At 32.7% G+C, this 22,556-nt stretch overlaps 1 protein-coding gene and 1 long non-coding RNA gene across 2 annotated transcripts; both read right to left on the bottom strand.

Annotated features, from left to right (window-relative positions):
- Positions 1-1,059: 1,059 nt before the first annotated feature.
- Positions 1,060-13,127, bottom strand: LOC127714844 (uncharacterized). The gene is made up of 4 exons (XM_052220879.1): positions 12,692-13,127; positions 4,663-4,818; positions 4,056-4,095; positions 1,060-2,896 (listed from the first exon to the last, which is right to left on the bottom strand). Exons 1-4 carry the CDS (start codon positions 12,988-12,990, stop codon positions 2,675-2,677), a joined length of 717 nt encoding a protein of 238 aa, XP_052076839.1. The 5' UTR covers positions 12,991-13,127; the 3' UTR covers positions 1,060-2,674.
- Positions 13,128-17,936: 4,809 nt separating this feature from the next.
- On the bottom strand, positions 17,937-20,275 carry LOC127714846 (uncharacterized). The gene is made up of 3 exons (XR_007987960.1): positions 20,215-20,275; positions 18,817-18,983; positions 17,937-18,137 (listed from the first exon to the last, which is right to left on the bottom strand). It is a non-coding gene; the product is annotated as an uncharacterized LOC127714846 (long non-coding RNA).
- Between the last annotated feature and the right edge of the window lie 2,281 nt (positions 20,276-22,556).

Here is a 22,556-nt window from a genome sequence, read left to right as displayed (position 1 = left end):
TACCCTTAAAATCATTCCATGCACCACATATACTTGACCTAATCATGTAACTTTAACCTTGATCACTGATCCATGAAATGAAATCAAGGTCAGGTGAACCCTGTCTGACAAACATGTAGACCTTGCAAGGAACCCATACAACAAATATAGTTATCCTAGTACTCATATAATGAGTGAGAAATTCAATAACAAATAAATGAGGAATGTGTCCATGGGACACAGATGATGCCCCCGCTTGCATATAACGTTATAAAGGGACACAACTCAAGAAGGGTAAAAGTGACGCTACCCAAATTTGTACTTGATCTGAGTTTTGTGGTAAAAAAAAAGTTTTATTTTTATTCAACCAATTGTCAAGGACAATGAACATATGACAGACAGAAACTTCTTAACATATGGAATCTTCATACAAGGTATGATGTATCCAGGTCTTCTACCTTCAGATATAAAAAGCTTTATACAAATAGTTTACGACGCAGTTGCATTGTTATCCCTATGTCTTGCATGCTGTGACTTTTGTTGCAGGTGAGACAAAAAAGTAACTGACATGATAAAACATAACAAAAATTCAAACAAGACAACGAACAGCCTAACTCATGTGTAAAACAACAGAAAAAACAAAAATTGATATACAGTAACAAACAATAACCACTGAAGTACAGGCTAATGACTTTGGACAAGCACATACAAAAATAAATAATATGTACATAACATGAACTGATAAATTTAATATTTTTATGCAATATTAGTGCCCTTAAATGGATTTTATCATATTATGTCTTAGTAAAAACTCATCATAGATACAGATAAAACTCATCCTGAAACATGCACATCAATAATCTAATTTGTTCATACTTTTTAAATCATAACAAAATATCTTCCAAATATAATGAATAACTTTATAATTTACAAAATACTCACAAAACAATTATAGGCCAAGCAGTGTGTATTCTAAATCAACAGAAAAAACATTATATACAAATTATCTGCTATTGACAATAATTTACCCGTAGCCTTTCTTAAAATTATGTATTGTAATGATTAACAAATTCATTTGTACATGTTTACTATCAAAACATGTGCATAATCTGGATAACAAATATGTATTTAATAAATAAATGTGTATATGAACCTTCTAGAATAATAAAAATCTACTAATAAGGTTAAGGTAAAATGCTTTTAAAATCAACAAAAATTATTTAATATGGTCAAAATGCAATAACATAACATTAAGGGTTCCATTTTTACTGCACCAGATATGCATTAACTAATGTCTCTTTAGTGATGCAATCTAATCTAACAAAAAATGTGTTCAAAACAAAACACAAGTAGTTGCAATTTGTTCACCAAATAAAAACAGAATATTTTGAAACTTTTAAAACAACACCAATTTTATCTCTAACCAATTTAATATGCAAAATAATTAAGTGTTGCATTAAGATTTATGGTGTATTGATATGCACAACGTACTCCTACAGACAAGATTCTTCCTTATTTCACATATAAAATAAAATAGGAGGCACAAATTGCAATTCAGATTATATCAAAATTTAGTTAAAGCCTAAATGACTTACTGGTAAACATTAGCAGATATACAACTGTTTTATAAAAAGCAAAGTAAGAGAAAAACTTGATTTAAGCTCAATAGAACTGTCAAATCTTAGTCAAAACCCTAATTAAGCAAATTTTTTAAACAGTTTTCAAGATTAAGGCAAAAGACACAAGAAATTGGTAAAAATTGTCAATTATGGGCAACTGAAAATTTGGGGGGGGGGGGGGGGGGGGTGGATGGAGGAGGGATGGAAAGAAGATAAATCTTGTTATTCTAGACATTTTTGCCCTGCTTTTATTTTCAAGAAATTAGACAATTACTTACAATTTATTCGAAACCTGATTAAAAGGAAGGATAGGTGCAAATACTTTGTCAAAAAGGCTGTATGTACAACTGATGAACTTAAAAAATTTATATAAGTTGATGTGAAACAATTAAAAAATTAATTAATGCTAAAATCAAGTGAATTTCAGCTTACATTAATTTCTTTTGTGAAGACCATTTACAATTACAATTTCATATGAAAGCTAATTTCATATCAGATTTAAATAACTCAAATTGGTAAAACATGGTGGATAAATAAATAAATATTTACATATATAAACAAATACTGTTTAGGGAGCAAGATAAAATTCATACATGTCTGATGTTGCTCTTTTTCCTGTCAAAAATAATACAAAAATTCATCAAAATATCAAAATCAACATAAAAAAAATTAGGGTTAGTCAGGAAACCCTAAGCCTTAAACAACAAATATATTTATTGCCCTAAGCTATAAGCTTTATTTCAACAAAGGTTTTAATAAATAATAGCTGAAAGTATGATTTTAGTTTACTCACAAAAGGACACCTTACTCTAAGAATGGTTTTACTGCTAGATGGGAAAAGTCAATGGATTGCAATATTTCTATACCCAAGTCAACCCTAAATGTTATCAATCACTCTATATATGTGCATTGATGAACATAGAAGCAGGTTAAAAGCAACAAATTAATACGAATCATATCTTGCAAATATGGTATTTGAAAATATCAATTGAAACTGGCCCTGTTTATAGAAACTGAGCTACTTATACAAAAATATAAAAGCAATCAAAACAAACTTAAAATATGGTAGATACTGCTTAGTCTACATTCTCTATCTGCTGTTCTTTTCTGCTGATGCAACATGGAGAAAACTGAACAAATCCAAGTGTAAGTAATGGTGTTATTAATTCTTTTCTATCTGCAGCCTTTAAGTAATTATATGGTCTGCTATAGTACACAACAGGACTGTTCACACACTGGTTCCCGGTCATTATTTCTTCAAACTGTACAGTGTTACATTGGAAATAGGAAAATGTTACCTGCATAAAAAAAAAATCAAAATGAATGGCAACTTCAATTTACAAATCTGAAATAAATCATAAACATCTTAACTGAACAAAATTGCAGATACCTCAATTTGTTCATGCTTTATATTATACAGTAGTTTAAGTTAAAAATAAAAGTAAATTAGATAATCAAACTTAACCAAAAAAGTTTTTGAAACAAAAGAAATTACTAAATAGATTCATCTAAAAAAAGTTTCTCCTTGTTATGCAAACCTTGATCCTAAATTTAATTGTTGATTGATGCTTTAGGGGAATTTTCAAATAGAGGTATATCATTTTTCGAGACAAAAATTGGTGTCATTCTCATTGGAAAAAATACATTTCCTGTATTTAAATATACATGTTCAAAAAAATTGTACGGTTAAATAATAATATAATTGGGAATAAACAAATACATTTCTTGCAGAAAATGCTCTAGTTAGAGTTAAGTCATTTTGCTAACTGTTTAACGCAAATTATACCGGTAATTGTAATTTCAATAAATGACTTCATGCAGATTTTATTTTTCCTCTTTTCTTTGAAAAAACAGACGTCTTATAAATCCTTAAATATTCACCTTTGACACATAATAAACAGAATGATTTCATATAGTGTAGATCAAACGTAATTATAGGTAAATTACTGTAAACTTACACAAGCATAAGATACTTATATAAAACAAAATTCTTATCAACTGATTCAATTGATGTACAAATACTTTTTCAAAATAATTCATAAATAGTAAATCATTATAAATTTTGATTTACAAAGGAACTATATGCAAGTGTATATCTAAAATAAAAGGGTTGTTCGTCCAATCTTTTCTAAATTCAAGGGCAAATAAAATGTCAAAAGTTGGCAGTTGATGATTAAAATGGTGTAGAAAGATTCTACAAATCATAAAAACACATTATAAGTTTCATGATATGTCTTCAACTTAGTATTCTGCACCATCTCCAACACCAGAGTGATCTCATAAATCCAGCATGGCTGAATCAATAAAACCACTGCAAGCAAAACGCATTTTTATTGTGCCATTCTTATTCTTATCTGGTGTCTATTTGAAAGCAGAAGTCATTGATATCATCTTTCACTGTGGATAGACAGGATAATGTTCCATGTCTTGGGCATTCGTCTTTACCAAACAGAATACCTTTATTTCCTCCAGATGTCGTTTGATCTGTTTTAGAATCCTGCAACCAAAACCAGACGTCTTTAATCATGTTTTCAAAAATTAAATTGCCATAAAAGTTATTGCCTTTACTGAGGACATATTATTGCTAAAAGTTTTGAGATGTTCTGGTGTTTTAAAGTGGACACGCTTTGCAAATAATAATAATTGAACACGTTTGGATCATTTAGGATTTTGAGGACACGTTTGGGCATTGTTAAGGAAATTGACACTTTTGGAAGTGTTACATATATCATGTCTGTCTGAATTTCAAAATTATAAAGAAATAACATTTTCATTCCACTTATTAAGCTTGCTCATGTTGTTTCATTTCTTGTTGTAGCAAGATGTTGGTAAGGAATCTTACTGCTATTCTCAATTTAAAAAAAACAATATCTTACTGGTTTTACATGTATGTACATGTATTGTAACACAATAGTCCAGCAATGTGAAAAAAAACCCTGAAAAGTCAGTCCTCATTCTGCAGTATGTTAAGGTTAAGCACAAAGTGGTTAAAGTGACAGTCTTGTCAATAGTCATGATAGTAATGGTCAAAATTTATTTTCACCATATTTTTTAAAGAATTTACCTTCCCTTTAGGTTACACATTCTGCAAAACTTCTCCAGCATTGTTGTGAACCTCATTTCTTCCACTGTTCTAGAAGTCAACAACAAATCATAAAGTATTTCTTTTAGGTCATTTTGAAAGTCATGTCTTCCAGCTTCAATATGATATATCAAAACTCTGAAAAAAAAATCCTAATTATTTATATAAGAACTGGACACTGATTAGAGGTGCATAGAATCTGCTGTCGATTTGGAAACTTGTTCTATAATCTATTATTAAGTCAGACTTGGTGTCTATTTGAGTCGTACCTGTACATATATGCAAAATCAAATAAATGGGGAATATGTCCATGGGACACAGATGATGCCCCCGCTAGCATATCATATAAAGTTATAAAGGGCAGGGTTTCCCCGAGTCAATTATTTTTTTCGCCAACTAACATAAATATATTTTTCGTATAAAATTTTCCTTCTTTCTAACCCCCCCCCCCCCCCCATTTACTTTTTAAAAGATACTGTAAAAATAGCAATATAGAAATCATAATTTTGACTTCTGGGACACAAGATTCATCTTCAAAAGTTTATCGGATATATATTTCCCTTCCAGTTGAAGGATAAAGACTAAAGGCAGAGACTTTTCTTACTTTTGAACAGGTTTGGAACAACCCTCCAAATGTGGGATATCCCTTAAATAAGGGACTGTCCCTCAGACAAGGGATCATTTTGCTGTTGTAGAAAGGTAAAAAGAAAAATTTAGCTTTTTTTTAACTTAAAAGGGGAAAAATTCATTATATTTGGAACAACTTTTCTTAAAGAGGGGTCCACTTATTTTTAAAAATAAAGAAGATACATGTATAAGTCCAGGAATATTACAAAATTCTTGGACATGTTTTGACCATATAATACCAGATAGTTGTATAGTTCTTTGGGAAAAGTTTCTTCAAATGATATGAATATGTGCCCTTTTGTACTAAGAAGTGGTTTTTACAACAAAAATATTTTTTTTTTATCACTTGAAATTGATCCCTGATTTAAGGGATAGTCATTACATTGAAGGGTTACTTATTTGAGGGGTTGTTCCCAACCTGTTGAATATATTTCTTCATAACGACAGTTTTCTTTTCCGGACCATCGTAAATGAAAAAGTTGAGACGTAAAAATATGCTTGAAACACGTGCGTCGCCAAAACGAAAAATAAATAAGATGGATGAAATCAAATCATTATATATATTTCTTTCGCCAAATTCTTTCGCAAATGATGAATTTTAATCGCCACAATTTTTATTTTTTTGCAAAATGCGAAAATGGTGAACGCCAGCGGTAACCTTGAAAGGGACATAACTGAAGAACAGTAAAAGTGACGCTACTCAAATTTGTACTTGATCTGAGTTTTGTGGTTATATGTATTGTGTATAAGTTTTATAACATTTCGTTGAGGCAAACTGAAGGTAGAGAACGGAAACAAAAAATTCAGCAATTATTCCATTTGTAAAGGGGCATAACTCTAGAACAGTAAAAGTGACCCCACCAAAATTCAAACTTGATCTGTATTTTGTGGTATTAAGCATTGTGTATAAGTTTCATAACATTTGGTTGAGGCTAACTTTAGTTAGAGAATGGAAATGAAAACTAGTATTTTTTCCATTTGTAAAGGGGCATCATAACTCTAGAACAGTAAAAGTGACACTACCAAAACTCAAACTTGATCTGTGTTTTGTGGTAATAAGCATTGTGAATAAGTTTCATAACATTTGGTTGAGGCAACCTAAACTAGATTTGATTTGATTTTTGGTGTTTTAACGCCACTTTTAAGCACCGCTTTTGGGCTATTTCGTGGCGGCCAATTTTTATTGGTGGAGGGAGCCGGAGTGCCAGGAGAAAACCACCGACCTGTGATAGGAAAACTGACAATCCTAGTCAATTTAGATTGGAGTCGAGTGCACCCGCACGAGCGGGGTTCGAACTCACAACCTCAGTGTTGACTGGCTAGTGATTACAATAGTAACTACTTAGACCACTCGGCCACTGAGGCCCCTCCTAAACTAGAGAATGGGAACGAAAAATTCAGCAATTTTTCCATTTGTAAAGGGGCATAACTCTAGAACGGTTTAAGTGACGCCACTGAAATTTAAACTTGATCTGTGTTTTGTGGTAATAAGCCTTTTGTAGAAGTTTTATAACATTTGGTTGAGGCAAACTAAAGTTAGAGGACGGAAACCAACTTTGGGACGTAAGCCAAAATATTTATCAAATGGAATTTATTTTAATATGTTGCATTAGAATGGAGATATCTGTATTGTATTTCGTTGCTAGGTAAACTCAATTTGTGACAGTCAAATCTACGTTTCACGAAGGCCAAGCTTAAAATACAATACAGATATCTCCCAATTACAGATATTTGAATTTTAATGAGGGCCGGTAAATAATGAAAACTTATAAATGTAAATAAAATGCTCCGCTGGGTGCAGCTTGATACGACCACAGAGGTCGAACCCTGAACAGTTGGGGCAAGTATGGACACAACATTCAAGCTTGATACAGCACTGAATTTGGATTGTGATTAAATATTTGACACAGCATAGGTTTCTGACACAGAATGAATGTGGTCTAAGAACTTAAAAATATTTTTAATTTACCTATTCAAACCATATCATTATTATTTGCTTTTATATATAAATCAGAAATAACCAATTTAAAATGGAAAATTTTAAAGAAAAAAAATGGAAAAAAAGGAAAAAAAAATCCCTCCCCCCAAATTTTTTGAACCCCCTTATGATTCATCACCCCCAAACTCAATCCCAGCCTTCCCTTTGTGGTATGGTACATTGCAGTACAATTTCAGAGAGATCCATATATACACTTGAACACAAGTTATTGTCTGGAAACTAGAAAAATGCTTGTTTTTAGGCCCCTTTTTGGCCCAAAATTCCTAAACGTTCAGGGCAATTACCCCCAAACTCAAACCAAGCTTTCCCTTTGTGGTATGGAACCTTGTAGTACAATTTCATAAAGATCCATACACTTACGCACAAGTTATTGTCCTAAAACTAGAAAAATGCTTGTTTTTTGCCCCTTTTTGGCCCCGTATTCCTAAAATTTTGAGGCAATTACCCCCAAAATCAATCCCAGCCTTCCCTTTGTGGTATGGTACATTGCAGTACAATTTCAGAGAGATCCATACACTTGAACACAAGTTATTGTCTTGAAACTAGAAAAATGCTTATTTTTGGCCCCTTATTCCTAAACGTTGTGGGCAATTACCCCCAAACTCATTTTCAGCTTTCCCTTTGTGATATGGAACCTTGTAGTACAATTTCAGAAAGATCCATACACTTACACACAAGTTATTGTCATGAAACTAGAAAAATGCTTGTTTTTTGCCCCTTTTTTGGCCCCTAATTCCTAAAATTTTGAGGCAATTACCCCCATAATCAATCCCAGCATTCCCTTTGTGATATGGAACCTTGTGGTACAATATCAGAGAGATCCATACACTAACACACAAGTTATGTCTGGAAGTTACAAAAATGCTTATTTTTGTCCCCTTTTTGACCCCTAATTCCTTAACTGTTGGTACCATTATCCCCAAAATCAATCCCAACCTTTCTGTTGTGGTATTGAACCTTATGGTAAAATTTCATAGAGATCCATTCACTTAAACTAAAGTTAGAGTGCGAAAACCAATGTGTCTTCGGACGACGACGACGACAACGACGTTGACGCCAACGTCATACCAATATACGACCACAAAAATTTTTTTGCGGTCATATAAAAATTGAAAAAAAATGGTAACATTTGTCATTTCCATGTGTAAGGGCAATAACTCCCATAAGAAGTTGTCTGACAGTTTTACAGCTGTGAGGTTTAATTATGCATACAAATTTTCGAAAATGCTAAAAATATCACTGATACCTTTATCTTACATTCATTTAGAGTATTTTCCTGAAGAAATAACTGTGAAGAACTTCTTAAAAGCAATCGTGCTTTGAAAACGTACACAGATTTAACATATCCGTCTCTGGTCCATGTTTAACATTGTCAAGTCAACATCCAGTATTAGAAAAATGTGATTTTTAAAATATAAAGCAAAGTTGTTGAGAACATAATGTATGTCACCATGCTGGTGACGATTTGTCTCGGTGCTGAAGTGTCTAGAATGCTGCAAACTTGACACATTCAGTCAGGGGTACTACTTGTACAAGTTATTATTATCCACCCCTAGTTGATCCGGCCCTATAATAAAATAATAATGAATAATTAACTTCGGCGGATTTGGTGACATATCTGAATCAGTATAAATGGAATTTGTAAAAAGTATCGATGAATAATGACAGCAGGTAAGTGAAGGATGCCTAATATTACCTTTAGCATGTTTAGAGAAACATTCAGATGAATTATTTTAAATCGATACAAAAATGAGTAATCAGTATGATTTGTACAATTTGTTAAGCAGCATCGATATCAGTATATGAATATGAAGTTTTTTTCCATGATAACTCAGAATACAATTGGGAAAAGTTTATATTCAATTCCGACACATAGAAGAGATAAATAGATATTTACAATCCACTGGAACACATAATAATGTAATTACCATAATGATCATTAGTCTATACATTTGTAATTGGTTTGTTTATTCAACAATTGTCTGATGATCGTGAACCAAAGTAAGGCTGGTCGTAATCACTTAATTCAATTAAAATCATAGCTATTAAAATTTACTAAGAGCTAATTTCCTAATTCTTGTAGAGTAAAACTTTGGTGGCTTGCTTGCTTTGTTTGTATAAACTTTTAACTCAAGCTTTGACATCTTCAAACAATATATATAGGCATAGTTAAACCTGTATATATTATATTTACATTTAATTGGACGTTATCCCAATAAAATTGTACAATATACAAACAAAGCAAGTAAGTAAGCTAACCTGAAAGTCTTGCTCTACATGCATTAGGAAATTAGCTCTAAATAAACAATTCACAGGGCCGTAACTAGGCCTTGGGAACAGACGAGGCAGGGGTTTGGGAGCCGCCGATTGAGGCCCCCTGGCCGAAAATTGTAACATTATGGTTCGAAATATATCTTGTTACCTCCGTTGTTTGTATCATATTTATCGTTTTTGTTTCATATTTACCATATTAAGAACTGTAATAGTCTATCAGAGCCGGTTGACAGATATTTGCCTCGAATTTTGTACCATCAATTATATAAAATTTACAGTAGGTTATGTGTCTGATAGTAGAAAATGCGGGACAAGTGTGTGTGGTCAACGCTTCATTAAAAATAACACACATTTTCAATAACACTTTAATAAAGCGCAAAGAGTGGAACCTAGTCACTGTCTGTGAATGCTAGTTTAACCTTTCTTGTGCCACTATGATCCCATCATCTGACTACTTTCTTTGAATTGAATAATTAATTTTTTTTGCTAATTCTATAAACATGATAAATGCATGTGCGTATTGCTGTGTGTTTGTTTTTCTTACATTGGCTAGAGGTATAGGGGTGGGTTGAGATATCAAAAAACATGTTTAATTTTTAGTTCATTTATATATTTCAGAGTTTTATAGTATGACGTCCATTATCACTGAACTAGTACACATTATTGTTTAGGGGCCAGCTGAAGCACGCCTCCGGATTCGGGATTTTCTCGCTGTACTGAAGACCCATTGGTGGCCTTCGGCTGTTTTCTGCTCTTCGGTCGGGTTGTTGTCTCTTTGACACATTCCACATTTCCATTCTCAATTTTATTACACCCGAATCAATAATGATACAAATTAAATACTCTCTAGTCACCTTTACCATGGTTAATTGTGCGACCGTCTTTATTTCGCAAGCCCAAAGTATTCCCACAATACTCCATGGAAATTCAAAGTATCAAGCAATCAAATTGTCATTCTGCCAAGGTCTTGTCCTGTCCGTTTAACATTTGAATGGAATAATCACATAACTTGCTCTCTATATATAGCTAAAAGAAAGCCTACTTCATGTACTTGCCGTTAAACCAAACAAATCCTCCATCCATCCAAAATAAATGTTTTGTTTTCGAATAGCAGCCAGGTTTGTAGCAAAACATTTGAAAATGCCTCAAATCTTCATTTTAATTTGAAAGAGAACTACATACAAATTGTGGGGTGTTTAGGTATTCATGTGTGATCTGTGAATGCTTCTTTAATAATATTAACCTAGCAAGGTGAAGAATTCGAACTATTTTAATTTTGATTTACTTTGCGAACTGATAACGTTGGAAATATCCATTATCAATAATTCATTTTCACGTGAAATAAATAATTACAGAACCAAATGCCGGTTTACTGGCGATGGTAATCAGATACAGAGATATTGATACCTTACGTTGAAATAAAAGTACAGAAGCTGCACGTCAACATAAATTACTATTCGAAGTATGCATTACTTAATTCTTGATGTTAAAATGCAAGGATGTGTTCTACCCTCTGCATGCATGCCTAACTTTCTCCATTTTCTTTTTTTCCCTTATTATTTTTTTTTTGCCAGCAATTGCCTCGTCTGCCTCATTGTAGTTACGGCCCTGATTCAAGGTCTTTATAGTTGGATCTTTTATTAGAAGTTCTAATAACGTTTGTCAGGACCTCAGCAGGAATATCATCTCTTCCTGCTGCTTTTCGAAGATAAGCATGAAATACATGTACAGCTTTTAAGACTTCTTCTTATATCTATCTATAATAATATTCAAGATAATAACAAAAAACTGCAAAATTTTGTTAAAACTACCAATTTGGTGGCAGAAACCCAACAATGGGTTGCTCGATTCGTCTGATAATTTCAGGGCCGATAGATCTTGACCAATTGAACAATTTAACCCCATGTCAGATTTGCTCTAAAAGCTTTAGTTTTTAAGATATAAGCTAAAAACTGCATTTGACCCCTATGTTCTATTTGTAGCCATGGTGGCCATGTTTGACGATGGATCAAAACTTCGGAGTTTCAGAGAAGAAGATTTTTGAAATAGTTTATGACAACAGACGACGACGGACGCCAAGTGATGGCATAAGCTCACATGGGGCCCTTTGGGCTCCGGTGAGCTAAAAAGGGAGACAATGCCATTTAATATAAGGCAAAATAATAAAAAAAATCTTAAAGATCCATTATCTTTAATAAATATGTACAATGATGTATGGAAATGTTTGACACAAGCTTTCTGTTTTTTTGGTGGTTTTTTTTCGATTTTAAAGACTGAAAATAAAATATATTGACTCTGAAATTAAAATTTTGGGTTATATATTAAAACCACTATATACTCATGATACTGCACAGACTTTAAACCCATTGACAAGGATGATGGTGTCTAAGTAACTGCAGTTGAGAATACCAAACATGTTGAATGAGGGCATTTTTTTAAAGAAAATACAAATGTACTTTTAACCATGCTATTGACATTCTTATCTTTATCTATAATCATGATAATCATATTTTTTACTTTTCTTTATTTTCTGTTTTTTTATATTTTTGGTTTATTTTTCTATTTCAACAATTTCTTTATCATATTGGCTTGAATTTTTTTATTTTGTTCATCTAAAGTTCCTTTCTTAGTGGTCCATTTATAAACATGATAAAACATCATTTCCTTAAGCATGTTAAGTTCTAGTTCGTTAATATATGATCATGATGATAAACCTGTCATCCATACATGTTTACTACGCATGGATGGACTTACCGGACAACCGCACTTCTGTGAAAACAGAGGTGACCCATTTGTCTGATTGATTTTCAAATCTTTTCAGATATATGATTGCGGAAATAAGATAATAAAAAATGTACATAACATTGAGTTTTCAGTGAATAGATTCAAATCAAATTTGATGCAATTTTTATATAATAAAGAAGAAATATACACGATCAAAGCCTTAGATGGGCGGAGTTACCAGACTGCATCGTATTTTCATTTTTATTCCCTATAAATATTTTTTTATATTGGGGCGGATCGACTAAGGGCCCGATTGACATGAAAGCTACAAGAAGTACCTGACTGAGATTGCAGTAGTGAATGAAAAGATGCTAATTTTAATTTTACCTGGAACTACTACCCACAGTTTTCATCAACTCTTCATCTGAATCAGCATCAACTTTGGGAAGAAAGTTTTCAACAAGATATTCTCTAACTTTAACATGATTTTCCTGTTCAAGTTCTTTGACACTTGTGTCAAATGTCAAGTTAGCATTCAAATAATCCATCATCTTGATTAAATCTGCATCGAGGGGTGGCAAATCTGCATTTATATTTGAAAACATGTCGAAAAATTCATCAATGCTCTTCGTGGATGAAGGGTCGATCCAGTTCCAATTAATCTGAAGATTTTCTAGTTCGCTCATCGTCCAATCACTTGTTTCACGCGGAATGTAACTACTCAGTGCAGTTAATTTCTTCTGTTTATCGCTTGATGCGGAATAATAATCGCCATCTGATCTATTTGTCCACAGTGGATCATCTTCTGAATTTGAGCGGTGCCGTTTGCCAGGGGAAATCATAGAGAGGGGAGCCTAACTCGCTTCAGATGATACTCAGATAATGGCGGATTTATTTCGGAAATATCTAGATTTTACATAATAAATAAACATAAAGTCCGAACATACCGATAAATTATCCTGCTAATTCGATTGGCTTAAAGTTTTTTGGTGTTTTTATTTCGATAAGTGTATGAACCCTTGACCGGTTATTTGGGGTCTTCTTTTACAGTTTCAAAATAGGATAACAAATCATTGTCACGTGCTCGGGAAGCAGGACAAATCGCCCCACTGGAAAATCGCCCCACACCAAATCGACCCACTTTTTCACCAACTCGCCCCACCTTTAAAAAAATCGCCCCAAACTGGTTTACCAACTCGCCCCACTTTTGAAAAGTTTTAAATCCCGTTAATTTTTCTCCTGCCAACTCGCCCCAACTAATGAAAAAAGGTAAAATCTAGATGAATATATAATTTTCAGGTCTGCCAACTCTCCCCACTTAAAAACGAAAATTTATTAAATTATTTTTATTGACTATGAGGTGGCATGACTCAATTCATCAGGACTTTTCTATTTTTCATAAGTGGGGCGAGTTGGCAAGACTCAATTCATCAGGATTTCTCTATTTTTCACAAGTGGGGATAGTTGGCATTCACGTCACAGAAATACTGATACTCACTTCTTTCTGCTTTATTTTAACAAAAAGAAAAGAACTACAAAATAGATATAAGAAGATGTGGTATGAGTGCCAATGAGACAACTCTCCATCCAAGTCACAATTTGTAAAAGAAAAACCATTATAGGTCAAAGTACGGTCTTCAACACGGAGCCTTGGCTCACACCGAATAGTAAGCTATAAAGGGACCAAAAATGACTAGTGTAAAACCATTCAAACGGGAAAAGCATGTTTATCTAAGGTTTTCATAGGTATTGATTTTATTTATGAGTGGGACAGGAATATAGATATACAATCGGATTTTACCCTTTTTCATAAGTGGGGCGAGTTGGTAAACAAAAGTGGGGCGATTTTTCAGAAAGTGGGGCGAGTTGGTGAACAAGTGGGGCGATTAGGTGTGGGGCGACTTGCCAGTGGGGCGATTTTTCATGGATTCCGTGCTCGTGTGTGTTAAAGCACACGAATGCACTCCATAAAAGTGTTTTCTGCGTGTATTATAAAAATATGAAAATGATGGGGGGGAGTCTAATTGAAAATATTTCAGACTTCGAAATTACTTTCTCAAAAAAAGGCAGATTGTTTGTCTGTTCTTAATATTTCTTGAATTAATGTCTTTTTTTTCCCCTGACGATATCTAAAAACAAATTTAAGGAGGGGGGGGGGGGGGGGGGGTGTGAAATGTTTGATTCTAAATGTCTTTACAATCGTAAAATTTTCTTCAACGCGGATGAATCAATATTCAGCCAGAAATTTACATAAAATGTTTTTTTTTTTTATTTAAACTAATTTTCACCTGAGGAAAAAAAAGTGTCGGTGCTTTTACATAATTTTGATTTCGGGTACCAGGTAACACTGCATCCTCGTGTAAGCATTAATTTGATGAAAATCTTACAATTTTTGATGATTTTTAAATTACAAAAATGTCAATGTCCTGTTTTTAATTATAGATATCAATAATACTGCATTGGAAAGCCCTTGAAACTTGAAAATGATCCTCCGCCTCCATTAAAAACAATGACTAAAGAATGTGATTTGGTGCAAGTCGTCCAAATATGTTGGATATTAAAAAAGGGACTCCGTGTAGTGGTATTATAATATACTCATTGAAAGCTCTGAGAGTCTCATTAAATTATAGCCTCAGATAATAGCAGGCACTAGCTGCAATATTATCAAGTCAAAACTTCTTTTTTTTTTACCACATTATTCACATCTTTCCGTATTTATTCTCTGTTCTTTTTAATTCACTAAATTGACAATTTAACAACTAGACGATTCCACAATGTATATAAATATTGCGAGTATAAAATACAGTGGTTGGATTTAATCGAAATTTCGTATTTCAATCATATTATCATCCTGCCCTTAAAACTAGCTGTCCAATGTTTTTTAGAGAAGAACCTCTCATACATAGTGTTCATGCAAGTTGGCTACTTTATCTTCAGCATTGTTCACTGAATCAGCATAGGCGGATCTAGGCCCCCTTTAGAGGGACAAATTTGGTTGGTTATATCATCAGTAGGGAATCACTGATCCATGACTGTAACGGACCCCCTAATAAAAACTTCTGGGTCCGCCACTAGCTGGAATGGCTAATTGTTATGCACAAACTTTGAGGAAAATATAAATATTTGGCAAGGATGCCACTTTTTCATTAGGAAGTATCCAATATTTCGTCAATGAAACAAATCTGGAAAAGGGTTGAATCATCATTATCAGAGACATATATACATGTATATATATATGTGTGTCTCTTGTTGAATAATTTGTATATTTATAAAATCTGTATTGCAGATCTTTGATGAAAAAAAATAACCTTTTTAATTAATGACGATTTGAAGCTTGACATAAGAAACAGGTAGGCACCGTTTATAAAATATTTTTCTTTAATACCTATAGATTTAGATTGTATGCCTTTTGGGAGTTTTAAAATATATGTACCCTTATTTGCTAACATCAAGAACAGAGCTCTCCATGGAAGTAAGTATCTATAGACGCTGGTGTTACTCCAAAAAATGTTATCGTTCGCTGCCGACGAAACACCTTTCAATATCGTGAATATTTTTTAAACAATACGGATACAGGAATTAGCTGAGTTTCCAATTTACTTGGATACCAAAAATTCACTCCCACGTCCATGCATTCAAGAAGAGGATATCTTAAAAACTCATAGTCGTGTTTAACGTTTTGTTTTTGTATTTCATCCAAAGATGCAGACACTCGAATTTTCATTTGGTCTCTGGTGAGAGTTGTCTTTTTCATGATTGGCGATCATACCACATATTTTTATTTATTATAAGGGTGACATTTCTGTGTGTCAACTAATTGTTCTTAATTAAATGTTAAGCTGTTACACCGTCACAGGTTACAGGAGAATTTAGCACTTACAGTATGTGTAAGCCCACCACATTCTCATACTGTATGACCTTGTTCTAAGTAAGTAGTGGGAAACTCTGTGGTTGTTGTTGGTTGCTTTTTGTCATATTAACTTTTGTTTGATACTTGCATTTATAAATGTGTGAGGATCCTGATTTTACACCAACAAACTACACTACTTATAAAAACACCAAAATGTACAATGCGACAGGGATAAACCAGTTTTATCTGCATACAAACGGTATCCTTTGCCTTTCCTAGGACCATGTATCTTAAAGTAAATCAAACAAGTAAAACTGTGAGCTACTGCTCGCTGATGATACCCCCACCGATATATTTCGGTAAACAGGAAGTTGTTGAGTGATGAATCTGAAAACGCATCACACGGTGTAACTTACTTATATAAACCCTGAAACTAAATTTCAGAAATCCTTGTCAAGTAGTTCCTGAGAAAAATGTGACGAAAATATCCATGGGACGGACGGACTGACAGATGGACTGACGGAAGGACAGACAGAGGTAAAACAGTATACCCACACTTTTTTAAAGCGGGGTATAACAACAACAATAAAATGCTACGCTGAGAGCAGCTGGATACGACCTCAGAGGTCCAACCCTGAACTGTTGGGGAAAAATGGACTCAATATTCGCGCTTGATACAGCTCTGAATTTGGATTGTAAATAAATATTTGACACCTAATAGGTTTCTGACACCGAATAACTGTAGTCAAAGAACTCAGAATTGGTTATATGATTTGAATTTATATTCAATTTTTTGCTTTTGTGCAATACACTATGCTGCGAAATTGAACCCCCCAAAATTTTTTTTACCCCCCCCCCCCTTTTTTTGGCAAAAAGAAATAATATTTGAAGAAATTTTCTTTTTAATTTCTGAAATCTGAAATGAAAAAAAATATTGCCCCCACAATTTCTTTTTTACCCCTCCCCCCTTTTCCAAAAAAAAATATTTCCCTCAACATATGGTCATAATCTCAATTGAAATTTCCAATGGAGGTTGCAACCATAATTACTAATTTTAATACATCATATAAGTCTTAAAATAGAAAAAAAAATCCCCTCCCCAAATTTTTTGAACCCCCTTATGATCCATCACCCCCAACTCAATTCCAGCCTTCCCTATGTGGAATGGTACCTTGCAGTACAATTTCAGAGAGATTTATACACTTGAACACAAGTTATTGTCTGGAAACTAGGAAAATGCTTGTTTTTTGCCCCTTTTTTGGCCCCTAATTTCTAAAATTTTGAGTCAATTACACCCAAAATCAATCCAAACATTCCCTTTGTGGTATGGAACCTTGTGGTACAATGTCAGAGAGATCCATACACTAACACACAAGTTATTGTCTGGAAGTTACAAAAATGCATATTTTTGGCCCCTAATTCCTTAACTGCTGGTATCATAACCCCCAAAATCAATCCCAACCTTCCTTTTGTGGTATTGAACCTTATGGTAAAATTTCATAGAGATCCATTCCCTCAAACTAAAGTTATTGTGCTAAAACCAATGTATCTTCGGACGACAACGACGCCAACATCATACCAATATATGACCGTAAAAATTTGTTGTGGTCGTATAAAAACTTCCAGCACTGGATACATTAACCAATATCTCAGGACCACCAAATTGAACAAAATTATAAAAGATTGCAAATAATTTGGAAAGAGGGTTTAAAAAATATTAGTCTAATTGGAGCGTGGTAATGTAGCTATTTATAGCTACTTACTAAAAAGTGTGAATAGAAAAAGAAAATAAAGTGTCTTTATTTACACTTATATCCATTTATCTCTCATACAATGATTATTTTTGTTGTTGTGTAAATAATTGAACATCTTTATAAAACACACTGTTTATTTATTTCCCTCTTTAGAACAAAATCTGCTTCAAACTAATCAATATGTAGATCACAATTGTAACCTTCATCTTCACCAGTTTTCCATCCTAACCTGAAATTATAATGTTATACATTTAGTGAAAAACAAAAGCATTTCAACCTAAAAATTTGAATTGAAATAATCAATGATTGTGTGTTCTTAAAAAGTAGCAGCCCTGTCAGTCTGGACCCCAAAAATCAAGAAGGTCAATGATGTTGTAGTCCTGATTGCAAACTATTAAACAGGTTGTGGTTGTTTTATTCTCTTATTTTAAACTGTCTGGTATTTTATATTGGTATACATGTAGCTGCTCAGTGGCAGATCCAGAACTTTTTGTAAGGGGGGCCCGCTGACTGACCTAAGAAATTTTTTCCCACAAAAGGGGGGGGGGGGGTCAATCTTAATTACACCTACATGTACGAAAGTATGAAAAATCTGCAAATACATGACTGAATTTCACTGAGACCACACAATTTGTAGTCTGTGTTGTAAAAATGGTCAATAGCTGTAGGCTATAAAAAATATTTTGAGAACTTGGCAATGTTAATTATAGACAATAATATTTTAATGTTTGTTTATGTACATGTGCACTTGTTTGTATTCTTAAATCTTTTAACTTCCAATTCATTTGAGACAGAGTTACATTTGTAAGTCAATAACAGGAAGAAGAAAGAATATTTTCCATGAAATATTACATGCAACTTTTCTCACAAGTAAAAATAACTATTTGAGTATAACTTTAATATCTTACCTTCTTCATTCATTTTTGTACATATAGTTGATGAAAAGTAATTTGCTACAACACTACAACATGTACAATGTTTTAAAGAACACTATACTCTATAGTAACTGTTTTCACAGTCTGTATGAAAAATTGCAAAAGCAGCTAGGATGTTGGATTCCATGTATTTCCATTGACTGAAATTATATGAAGACATAATATGAAATTCAATATGAACATAACTAGTACTGGATCATTCAAAGCAAAAATAAAATATTGTAGGCTAGCTAAAGGACACATATCTAGAGTGATATAATTTCATGAATGATGGATATTGTTTTGCAATGGTAAATCATTATATGCAAATACAGAAAAAAAAAAACCAACACTATATATTAACTAGTTTATAGTTATACCATAGTGAGACTTTTTTACTTTCAATTAGAAATGTTAATTCCACATATTTTACATGATGGTGAACAAGATATATGCTTACTATTCTTAGATCAAACTCATACAGTTTATCTAAATGGTTCTATCAAAGATATAGATATAAATATGGCTATCATATTATGGATATAATATGGATATGGCTATTATATTATAGAGCTACGGTTCCACAGATAATTATAACTTAATGACTCTATGTAGTGATTCAAAAATTTGTTTGTCTTTACATCATTCATTTGTCTTTTTTGTCTTATTGTGTTGTAGATTTTGTTTGACTTAGGTTTTACATGTCCTTTTGATGTCTTCTAGGTGTTTCTTTTTTCTACTATATTGTTTTCAATATATTAATAAGTTAATAAAATTTACATGTATTTAAACAATATCACTGTTGAGTCTACTATTTAAATAAAATTTAAAGACAAACATACATGTACAGACCCTTGATACAAGATGTATGTAGTTTATTATTTACATGTAAAATCATGTCATTTTTCCTAATGTAGTAATTAAACAGATATATTGAAATATTCATACCATACAATTCCTACACGTTTTCAATGATACATCATGTGTTGAAGTACACAAACAACTGGTTATATTATGGTCGCTCATTTGAATAACAATGAAGAGGCATAACATGTGCGTCAAAATGCATAATTTGCACCCGATCTGCAATGATGTTGTCATATAAACATTCGAAAACCTGTTAAAGTTTTATCGGACCTTAAGTTTAAAGAAATATCTTATCCAAAAAGGAACAATTGTCAAAAATTCATAAAACCAAGACTTGGTTTTACCAGACATGTGTTTTCGCATCATTTTTAGAAACATTGCAGTTTTTCTCAAGAACCTAAGAAATTTCAATTATCAAAATATGATAACATCAAAATTTTTAACTCAGAGTACCATAAACACTAATCAAATATAAAATTGGGTTGCTCGATTTTCTAAATTCAGACTTTCAAATTGACCACTTACCTCTTTGACTATGACCGGTTTTTTCCAATATGGCGTCTATCCGGAAGTTAGGTAGGCCTGCGTTTGCGTTTAGGTTTCGAGGATGACGCCATGTTGTGCCGAGGATAATTGTTCTCAACTCGGACTACCAGATATCTCGGCCCAAAACAAACTTGGCCTATTACAAAGTCGGCTTCACAAACTTGGTCTATAACAGACTCAAACTATCACAAACTCGGACTGCTAAAAAGATATAAGTATGATAAACGAAATAAGTATTATTTTATTTGAAATTAACTATCAGTACTTTATTTTAAATAAAGTAATGGGTTAAAGTGAGGGTACCCAAATTGCACCCATTTCAACAGTTTTTCACCTACATTTATTCAAGGAACAGACAAAAATTTTCATTCTGTGTTTATTGTAGACGTATCCATTTTACTAGTTCAACACTGAATCACAGAAAAATGGGTTTGAACCTTCCTCCAAACAACCCAAGAATCTGTAATGAAGAGTATCTAAACTTGCAAGTGAATATAGTTCATCAGCAATGTTTCTGAGCTTATTTTGTCAAAATTGAAGCAAACTTGCCACTAAAAGCGTATTATTATTTCACTGTTTGACTATGATTGAACTTGGCCAAAAATAACTATATCTTGCTTTATTATATTTCTTGTAGCTAAAACCCTTTAAACATTGTATTTTTAAAATCATTTGAGATAAGGTATCTTCTGGTACCATGCAGTCATACTTTATCAATTTTTTTTTTATCTTAAGTGAATTTTGGTGGAATTAGACCTTCAATTATTCTCTGAACAATTTTTTTAAATTTTTTTTCCCCCGTCTTATTCTTTAATTTCTTGCAAGGTTTTCTTGTTTCAAAAGATGTTTCCAAGTTATTTCATATATGATATCAAGCAGATTATACATTATTGAAACTGACCCAGTTTAACTGAACGCCTTTCTTCGTAAGAGTTATCTCCTCAAACACTATTTTTCTTGTTATCTCTACTACTTTAATTCACAACAGTAAAGACCATGACAAAACTACTTTCCCACATTGCTATTAAATCCTCAGGATGTTGACCACAATTTTGACCAGATAAATAATTAAAATGGCAAGGTGCACAACTATAGATGTCATGATGGAAGTACACCACTAATTCATGGCCCCATTGCTTTCTATGTTAAATTCCTCAATTTCAAGCACTCAGGCACAGCTCTTTTGTTTTAAGTTCAAATAAAATGACAATCATTGCATGTCAAAGCAACACTTCATGGTGTCTTGTACTGAAAAAATCAGCATACCTTTAATGGCATATAAGAAAGAACTGGTTCCCAAAACTTCGGATGTACCAAAATAGGTACTTCAGATCTGACAAACAGGCAAAATGTACCCTCTTTTTTAAATTTCATGCAATTTTTTTATTATTAAAAATTATAAGTCAAAAAGTGTTCAACAATGATCACCAGTCATTCAGCTTTCATTTGATATCAAAATTGCCTAAATATTCTACATATTTTGAAAGTTACACCCATGCGTAGGAACTATTTTGTGTTAAATATGTACTACTTTCTGGTAATGGTATGTGCTTTCCGGCCGGGCCCCGAATTAGTGGTGTTACACCTATAACAGAACCAAACTTGCCATATTGACTTCAGCATTTCTTAATTTCATTCTATGATCTATTCTAAGCAATAAAAAACATATAAAGCTTAAGTCCAAACACTATTTTACTGATTTTAAGCTCAAATTGGACTGGTAGTAACATATGTGTTATGCAAAAAAAACTCCATATAGGGATATTACCAATGGCCAGTATGATTTTTTTATTCTCAATATCGTGGTTCTATTTGTTAATTTAAACTAGGAAAACAATGTGCTTACCATTGTAGTCATATTTTTGTCAGAGGATGTTCATTTAATAAAAATATATTAGTCCAAACCTAAGACATAATTGAGAATATTGTCCCCCCTTTTTTCTTCAAATTAGAAAAGGGACATTTTTGGTACAAACCAAACTTCTGTGGTACAATATAGATTATTAAGAGCAATTTATATATCCCTCAGCTGGATAACATGCAAAACTGGTTCAAAATTGCATGTACAGTGAGATTTTGGAATTCTTATAGGAGTATATATACTAATTGCCTAGATTGTAAATTAAAGGCTACCATAAGAAAACCAATAAAACTTGAGAAATCATTGGATTATTCGACCAAGAGCTATTTTTTTACAATAAACAAGTCATAATATACATGTTTTATTGATTTAAATCCAAATAATGCAAAAATAAGAACTTGGGGTGACAAGTCTTAACTGCATGCATGTTGTATGACCATAAAAGGCTAAAATACCTTAT

The sequence above is a fragment of the Mytilus californianus genome, unplaced genomic scaffold, assembly GCF_021869535.1.
Source record: "Mytilus californianus isolate M0D057914Y unplaced genomic scaffold, xbMytCali1.0.p SCAF_9, whole genome shotgun sequence".
NCBI lineage: Eukaryota > Metazoa > Mollusca > Bivalvia > Mytilida > Mytilidae > Mytilus > Mytilus californianus.
This window is presented reverse-complemented; position numbering and strand designations above follow the sequence as displayed.